Source organism: Branchiostoma floridae, chromosome 1, assembly GCF_000003815.2.
Source record: "Branchiostoma floridae strain S238N-H82 chromosome 1, Bfl_VNyyK, whole genome shotgun sequence".
In the NCBI taxonomy this organism is placed as follows: Eukaryota; Metazoa; Chordata; class Leptocardii; order Amphioxiformes; family Branchiostomatidae; genus Branchiostoma; species Branchiostoma floridae.
This window is the reverse complement of record NC_049979.1, coordinates 30,823,211-30,832,409: the sequence shown is the minus strand read 5'-3', so window position 1 is coordinate 30,832,409 and position 9,199 is coordinate 30,823,211. Positions and strand designations below refer to the sequence as shown.

Below are 9,199 nucleotides of genomic sequence, written 5' to 3'. Positions count from 1 at the left end.
TGTAGAATGTCATTCGTTATCATGTTCTTTGGCCATTGAAGCTCTGTTATCGCACACAGATATTTTGCTGGGCAGACGTCCAACTTCTCTATAACTGCTTTTGGTCATGTCCTGCTGCTGCACGCTTTGCACAGTTGTAGCTTCTTTTGCTAAAAGGAATCTGGATCTTCGGACCCAAATCTTCTAGGAGGATCTAAAAGCAATATTGCCCATGATGCCACGTGCTTCTACGTCGGCAGGGCTACCGAGTTGACCTTTATATGATAAATTGACCAAACATGTCACTAAAATCGGCATACACACCTCTGTGTTGGAAGTGTTAGAGACAGTTTGAAGCATGCTTCCGTATCGATCGTTGTATCGAAGGTGGTGATTATACAGAAATCTGCTTATCCACGCCGATGCAAGCCTAAAAATATACAACATAAAATGACACGTAGATCAAAGGGACGTGGATGTCTTTTTTTAAATTCCTGGGTAATATTTTGGTGGAATTCCATATACCTTAATAAGTTCTAAGTCGTGTACAACTATCTACCTTATAAAACATTGATACTCCTTAAACCTTAGGGGAAGGGGAAAAGCACAGAAAACATCCCTTCCCTAAAAAGTTATGTCAGGGTGCAAGCACATAAATTAACTTCAACCATGATCCCAACGTCATAAACAAACTACTCTATGTAGTGAATCTCTACCCATCTGGGCACAGTCACGGGGACAATAACATGGAAGAATGGAACAACAGAAGACGACAACAAGTTATTTGTATATTAACTGGTGTGTTACGCCGAAGGGCGGATATACCGGCTATATAGATACAGATACAGAACTGACATTTCAAGTTTTGAAGAAAAAACAAACAAGTATTTTCTCCCACTAGAGAGGACGTTTCTAGAGAAAGAGAACTGACAAAGATAGTTGCTGCAAACGTAAAACCCACCACAGTACAATTTAAAACATGTTTTCACACAAGATCTCGGTCGGTATATGGGTTTTCAGTTTCAATCATGCGCGTTCATTATTCCCATTTACAAAAAAGGAGCTACACAACCTGATCAATTACAGGCCAGCTTCGTTGACATGCGTAGCCTGTAAAGTTACTATACTCATAGTGGTTACGTCTACCATGCAGCATTTTGAATCCCACGCTATCCTAAACGATATTTTAGATAATGGTGATAAAGAGATAACACAACTCCTGGACTTTGTTGAAGAATCGACAACAAACCTAAAAAGCGGCAAACAAACCGATACTTTAATAATAGACTTCTTAAAAGTGTTGAATCACGTCAATCGTAGCTTTTTTGCACATGATTATATAAACGCCCTCACTATGGTATACAAAGCCCCAGATTACCTTGGATTGGGAGCTACCAGAAAGAGCGACAGTCTCGTTAGGGCGGTTGGTAATTCGCCCACCTTCTGGTTTTGGTTCGAATGAGTTAGCAGAGTTTTGTCTAAAGGTCTTTGTGTGAGTCATTGGTAGATTTTCAATAAGTTGGGAGCAAGCTACCAGTGACTAATACAGGATCAAGATTTAATTTTAACTGGTGACTCACTCTCAGACACCAGAGGCGACCACCAGCCAACTCTTCACAGACCCGCCGTTCATGGCCGAATGAAAAGTGAATGGTGAAGTAGCGAGGCCATGTTCGACTGTTTGTTACCGGGGTTTTAAGAAGAGAAGCAACGAATGGATGTTTAAATAAATTTAGTACAGCTCCATCCTTGAATGAGCTTTTAGGAATGAAACACCCTGGTATGGTTTCTCATGTATAGCGGTCTCACAAAAAAAAGAAACTCTAACAAATACCGGAAACAACTCAAAACCGCCGAAAACATGTCAAAACAAGCATGGACAACCGGTCAGCACTAGAAAACAACGTAGAACAACTTGAAAAGTGCTTATTTCTATTTCTTTAATCTACTAGTTACTATCCCTTGAATTTCTCCACGGCCGAGGGAGAGAATGGGGTTGATTCTGAATGAAGTATTCTTCCAGCAGATGGGGTGTAGCCTGTGGAAACACCTTTCCATTACACACTGTTCTATGGCGTATAGCAGAATCCTTTTTGATCATTTAGTTTAATCCAAAATGTGGGGTCTCTGTGGTAATACACGTTTGTGGTTTGTCCATTTAAACCGAGTTGTTGTGGCAGCGGAAATCCGTTATATTTGAGCAAGAAATGACTTTGACTTTGACTTTGACTTTATTAAGATCCACAATTAGCATAACAATGGAGTACATTGAAGCTACTCTTCCTGTGGTCTTTATCAACAATTATTAAACATAACAGGACAAAAAAAAACCTGACACACAGGAAGACATACAATCTATACAATGTACATAAAATTCACACTTGATAAAAGATAACTTAATGACTACCTGAGCTTATATATATATACAATGGGACCAATTATCTATTGCAAACCATTCCATGTGCTGGACATTCTGTACAAGAACCTTTTCTTTTGAGCATTTGTTCTGGGCTTTGGTAGTCTGATAGTTTGGGATTTTGATGAGCGTGTTTGATATCCATGGGACTGCATTTTGACCTGTTTATACAGAGAGACTGGTTGTTTGTTTTGCATTATCTTACGAAAAGTCACTACGCTTTTCTGCTGGATTCTGTCTTTCACGGACAGCCATCCTAGCGTCTGCAGCAAAGCGTCCCTGCTTGTGTACCTGTGGCAACCAAGGGCGATCCTGGCCGCTCTGTTCTGCACGACCTGTAGCCGGTTTATGTTCTTCTTAGACGTACTTGCCCACACCGAACTGCAGTAGTCTAGATGTGTTAGTACAAGGGCCTGAATCAGTTTTATCCTCAGTCTGCGCGGAAGTAATTTCCTCACCCTGTTCACTTGCGCCATGCTTCTATTACAGTTCTTTACAACATGGTCTACGTGATTGTCGAATGTGAGGTTTTGGTCGACATGTACTCCCAAAAGCTTGACAGTGGGTACTTGTTGTAAACTCTGCCCCCTGAGTTCCAACTGTAGTGGAGGTGCGACTCTTGTCTTCTTAGACGTCCCAACCAGCATGGTCTTTGTCTTGCCGTTGTTCAGTTTAAGCATGTTGTGGTCCGACCATTTAGCCACACATTCTAAATCCACCAGAGTCTTTGTTCTTATGTCCTGTACAGTGCGTCCTGCTGCATGTACTGTACTGTCGTCAGCATACTGGTCCAGTTCCCCATTCTCTACTGTACTGGACATGTCATTGACGTAAATGCTGTACAGTTGTGGTCCCAAACAACTTCCCTGCGGCACCCCGCATTGCAACACTCGGCTCTGACTGTATGCCCCGTTTGCATAGACCTGCCACTTGCGGTTTGACAAGTATGACATGATCCAAGACAACGCTTCCTCTGAGAAACCGTACATTTCGAGTTTCTTCTGAAGATGAAAGTGGTCTACTAAGTCAAACGCCGCACTGTAGTCCAGCAACACTACCGAGGTCATAAGTCCTTTGTCCATACTGTCCAGCCACTCATCTGTCATCTTCAGAAGGACTGTTTCTGTAGAGTGGAGTTTACGGTACGCGTGTTGTGCTTCTGATTGATGACCTGAACGGGAGAAGTATGAGACGATCTGTTCACTGGCAACAATCTCGCATACCTTGCCACAAGTTGGAAGGAGACTTACAGGGCGAGAGTTTTGTCCGGACAGTGGTTTACTGCTGTCTTTCAGAAGCGGTATCACCTTGGCATGCTTCCATTTTGCTGGGAAAGTTCCTGTTGCAAAAGACAAATTGATTATGTAAGTCAGTGGTTCTGCTATAATGTCTGAAGAAATCCTCAGGAGTTTGTTGTCTATTCCGTCGCATCCTGGGGTTTTACCATCCGGAAGTCTTGACAGAATCTTGTGCACGTCCCTTACTGTGACTGACTTTAACACGAAGGCCTCCTGCCCGAGGTTTGCGTATGTTTCATCACCGGCTGTGTTGCTCATACCAGAGCGAAGGTTGGCAACCTTGGTGTCATAGAACTTTGCGAAATGCTCTGCTATGTCCCGGGGTTTGCTGAGAAGCTTTCCGCCTTCTTGCACACAGGCTGGACTTACAGTATGTTTCCTTCCAAGAAGGGAGTTGATGGTATTCCATGTCTTTTTCGGGTTCCCACTACATTCTTCAAATGTGTCCCTGTAAAACTGAACCTTTGCCCTGCGACAGACTGATACCACTCTGTTTCTGAGCTTCCGGTATACAGCCCAGTCTGATGCTAGTCCAGTTGCTTTGGCGTCCCTCTTTGCCTCATTTCTCAAATAAACTGGATTGTTTTGGTCGCTAGAAAAAAAAAGTAGTACATATTGGCTAAATAGGCAGTAGAATTTGCTAGCAGTAATTAATAAGCAAACTTAGTTTCCTAGCAGAGTTTTCGTCGTGACTGCGATTCTTTGTTGTGGCCACTACTACACCCCGCCCCCACCGTAACCTCTGCTTGGTGATACACAATTGATGACAACTAGTATATCTGTATCTGTATCTATATAGCCGGTATAACCGGAGTTCGGCGTAACACACCAGCTTCGCAGGCACGCGGCGCGGCAGCAGCTGATTATATTACACTGAACGACCCGTCACACCTAACTTTTGCACATCTATCTGCAAGCATTGATATGGATATCCATTAAAAATTTGCTAGATGATCAAGCAGTCCCCATTCATAACAGAATCCGTGAATTTGAATTTGAACATTAATATATTCGAACAGGCAAAGGAGATTGTTGACAATATTCTTACTAATATTATATTGATAACGTATGTCGTCAAACAAATTAATCCGCCCCAGCCCGACTCCTGTCCAAAATCAAATAAAAGAAATACTAAATAATAGCCTATTGCAATAATTATCAGTTGTTTATGGTTGAGTCGAGTTGTTATCTCCTGGAAAAATGGAGATATAGTTTTTGGTGTGTCTATGTGTCTGCCTGTGTGTGTGTCTGTCTGTGTATCCGAACTTTTGTAGTGAGTATAACTCATGAAAATCTGGATTGATTACGATGATAATTGGTTTGTAGGTTGGTGTTGGGAAGAAAAAGGTTAAGGTCAATTTTGGGCCACCTGGTATGTGACCTTGGTACTGCAGCAGGATATCCTTTTTTGGATCTTTTGAACTGGATGTGTTATGGTCTTGATATTTGGATGGCAGATAGCTTGTGACGTAAGGGATATGTGGTGTCTATTTGGCCCCTCTAGCAGGTTGCTCTAGAACTGCATGGGCATTTTTGTCAAAATCTTCTTAAGTTGGATAACTGAAGATGGGAATGACAATTTTACATGATAATTGGTATGTAGGTAGCTTAGACTTAGATGTACAGCGTGAAGTGCTTATTATGCAAATTAACACTTAATTTGCGTATCTTATGAGGAAGATCTGTATTTGCAGTGTTTCTTTTATAGAACGCAAATACATGCGCAAATATATATGTAGTTTGTGGCAGGTGGAACATTATCAGATACCAATTATGCAAATAAGTCCTCAATTTGCATAATCAATGCAAAAGTGCCATAATTTATCGATGTGGTAAATGATTGAACAATTAACATAGTGAACAGCGTAGGTTATTTTCAGTTTTAAATAACTAAGCATAAATGATGCAAATGTGCAAGTCATTAACATAATCAGACTATTTAATGGAGATATGAGGTCTCCGAACTCTTGTTTTTGGTTGTTTTTCGTAGTTTCAAGTTGTTTTCGGTATTTAGTTAAAATTGTTTTCGGTTATTTTCGGTAATTAGTGAAAGTTGTTTTCGGTTGTTATTATCTTAATGAAGAATTGAGATATGGTTTTGTGTGTGTGTGTGTGTGTGTTTCTGTCTGTCTGTGTGTCCAGATTTTTGGAGTGAGCATAGCTCAATAACCTCTTAATGGATTTCAATGATATTTGGTTTGTGAGTAGGTGTTGCGAAGACGAAGGTCAAGGTCAATTTTTGACCCCCTGGTTTGTGACCTTGGTACTGCAGCAGAAATTCATTGTTTTTTAATCTTTTGAACTGGATCTGCTATGGTCTTAATTTTTTTTGTGGCAGATTACTTGTGACATAAGGGATATGTGGTGTATATTTGGTCCCCCTGGCAGGATGCTCTGTAATTGCAGGGGCATTTTTGTCAAAATCTTCTAAGGACGATAACTGAAGAAGGGAATGACAATTTTACATGATATTTGGTGTGTTGGTAGCGTAGACAGAGATTCACATCAAGAAGTGCAACTTATGCAAACTGACAGTTAATTTGCATATCCAATTAGGAAAATCTGTATTCGCGGTATTTCCTTTGAAGAACTCAAATACATGCAATATATGTAGTATGTGGCAGGTGGGAAATTATCAGATACCAATTATGCAATTAAGTCCCTTATATGCATAATTAATGCCAGAGTACCATAATTCATCGATGTGGTATATGATTGGACAATCAAAATAGTGACCAGCGTAGTTTTTAGAGGTGTATATAAGTAATCATAGATATGCAAATGTGGAAGACATTTACATTATCAGACTATTTCATAGAGATATGAGGTCTACGAACTCTTGTTTTGGTAGTTTTTGGTAGTTCTCGGTTTTTAGTGGGACCCGTTTATACCTCTCTACACATCATCATATCTACCTTCCTACTGGTGTGCCTTTACATACCCCGAGGTAAATTTAGAATAGGGTAAAGAACAGAATTCAATACAAATTTAACGTAATATGGACGAAAGGGAAATAGACAGTTGGTATATGTTCCACTGTCGCTGTTACGGATGATAAATATAAGCAAGTTTAGAACAGCTCATATTAAACGGATTCTTACCTTTCTATTGGGTTCCTCGTAACGACAATGCTGTAATAGGACGATACACGATGGTCTATCTCTTCCTTATTGTACGTGCTTAATAGTCTTGAAGTGATAGAGCCCTTGTTTATCTTCAATTCCTTCGCTGTCATATTATAACCATGTTCCAGATTATATAACAAAGCCGATGTTGTAGTGCTTCCTGTTTTTCCAGTCCGACAATATATGATTTTTCTATTCTCCCTCACGACGAAGTAAAATGTATTCAGGGATTTCTGAAAAAGAATGGAAAGGGGCATCGGATTTTGAAACATCAGCAATAGCTTGCACATCTTTGTCAAGCCGATTGTTACATTTACAGTTTAAAAGAATGCCATTTTAGCCATCTTTTATCTTAATAGAAAAGCTTCATTAAATTGACGAGCAGATATATTGACTGTTTTAAAATCGGATTTTAAATGTCAGTACCATAGTGATCTTTAGACGCAAAGCAACTAGATGTCCCGCCATTTTTGACTCCTGTAACTCTAAAATGAATCATCATATGACCAGCAAAATTTTAAAGAATGATGTAGTCTGTAGATGTTAAGAAATCTGTCGCAAGGACGACGTAACATGATTAATTATGGTGTTATCAATTTCAATTTTTTGGCTAGATTATTTCGACGAAGATCAGAAAAGGTTCTTAAAATCATTCACATTTGTTTTGGGTAAGATGTAAATGTTTCATATTTGAGGATGGTAAACATAGATAATGTCTCAAACAATGGTTTGTTTGTGTTAGCAAAATGACTTTATTGTTTGGAACTTTTTTCTTTGCAATATGTTATCATTTTTAGCAACGTGAACATAGAATTACGATGACAGGTCCAGTTGAAATATTATCGATGTATATGGTTATAATAAGATAAATTGAGCTATTAACTTTGTAATTCAAGAGATTACTGACCGCACTTGACGAAAAATTACTCTGACAGTATTTGGCAAGTAAGGACTTCCTTCTTTGCTGTTCCGCTTCCACCAATCTGTCCACGTCCTCTTCATCATAATCTTTCAGAGAATAGAAATAAGATTTGATATTTTATTAGCTAAATTTTAGCTCTGTCATACAAAAAAAGGACGTCGGTTCGACCAAAGCAGGCAAAATATTAGCCCAGCGGTTCTCGTCAATCAATGTCCCTCCAAGAAGCTAACGCTGAAAGTAGTTTCTTTGGACGGTAGCAAGACCTTACCCCCACTAAACAATTTTTAGTACGGCAACTTTACCTTCTTCATTTTTAACTTCCGCTTGAAAAGAAGCTTTCAATGTTCCATGCTCATGATATAGATAAATGTAGATAATAATTAGCACGGAGATGAACGCCAACAATGCTTTAAAGAAATGTTGAAACAGTCCGACTGTAGTCATTTTCGTCTTCCTCTTCATTTTCGTCTTCCTCTGCTGCAACAATACATATGAAAAATTATTTAGGGACCTTGTATTGCCATTAATTGGTAACATGTATCGCTAGAATATTGCTAAGAAGACGAATGGGAAATTATATTTAAAGGTTATTTCTGTTGGCGAAATCCTTCAAATTCCAAATTATCAATACCATATCTTCTTTACTCACTATATCTTTAAACAATTATAAGTACTTACAAACAAGCGTTTGACCGTTCCTCTAGTCTTTCGTATCTTGATCTGGCCCAGAGTAGTTACCATGTATAGTTAGAGGAGGCGTGACGCTAGCAAGAGGTCAAAGGTGCCTGGTTTTAAAAGTAGTAACGAATCAGGACAGCGTAACAAAATGTTCGTCATAGTCCTTTGCAACTAGGAGTACAGAGGAATTTTCAGATACGACAAGTAGGGAAAAGTCCTTTTACCCGTGACAAAGAAGATTTATTGAGTGACCTAAATTATGAATGCTAATTCTAAAGTGTTTCTGACATTGATTACATCGAAGTGTAACTTTTGTCTGATTACATTAAATAATTATAGATTTACTCCAGATCATAGAGATTTGTACCAAATAGAAACACTTTTGATACTCTTATTGAACATCAAAATATCAAAAGCGCACTTCGATGTCTTCATTGCTTTCGCCAGGTAATTGAATACAAGTGGCATTCCATTAGAAGCCAGTGTTATTTTCTGATAGATGATTGTTTGGGAAAACAAATGTACACCCGACTTTTCGCAAAGTTATCTCATGTATCTTTTTTACAGTAATCCTTTTTGAAATCCAGGTACGGATCCGCTTCTAATATGGTGTCCCGTAAATCATTTCGCCAGCATAGCCAACTTCCGTCACCCTTTCTTACAAACGGTAGCTTGAAATAAATTCAAATTACTATCAGACATTTAGGGTTATGCAAAAGAATTTTGTCAGTTTTCTAATTTTGGAATGTAGAGAATATAAGAAGTTGAGTTTAAGAGGTTG

At 39.1% G+C, this 9,199-nt stretch overlaps 1 protein-coding gene and 1 long non-coding RNA gene across 3 annotated transcripts in view; both read right to left on the bottom strand.

Annotated features, from left to right (window-relative positions):
* Positions 1 to 7,005, bottom strand: part of LOC118430813 (carbohydrate sulfotransferase 11-like) — a 12,244-nt gene extending 5,239 nt beyond the window's left edge. For both annotated transcript variants that reach the window (XM_035841840.1, XM_035841850.1), the window contains exons 1-2: positions 6,795 to 7,005; positions 304 to 409 (exon numbers count right to left, since the gene is read on the bottom strand). In XM_035841840.1, the coding sequence (XP_035697733.1) occupies positions 304 to 409; positions 6,795 to 6,928 (240 nt within the window). In that variant the 5' untranslated portion in view covers positions 6,929 to 7,005. The remainder of the gene's footprint in view (positions 1 to 303; positions 410 to 6,794) is intronic.
* A 14-nt stretch (positions 7,006 to 7,019) lies between these two features.
* Positions 7,020 to 8,099, bottom strand: LOC118430912. Its single transcript, XR_004832907.1, has 3 exons — positions 8,043 to 8,099; positions 7,726 to 7,826; positions 7,020 to 7,051 (listed from the first exon to the last, which is right to left on the bottom strand). It is a non-coding gene; the product is annotated as an uncharacterized LOC118430912 (long non-coding RNA).
* Positions 8,100 to 9,199: the final 1,100 nt, after the last annotated feature.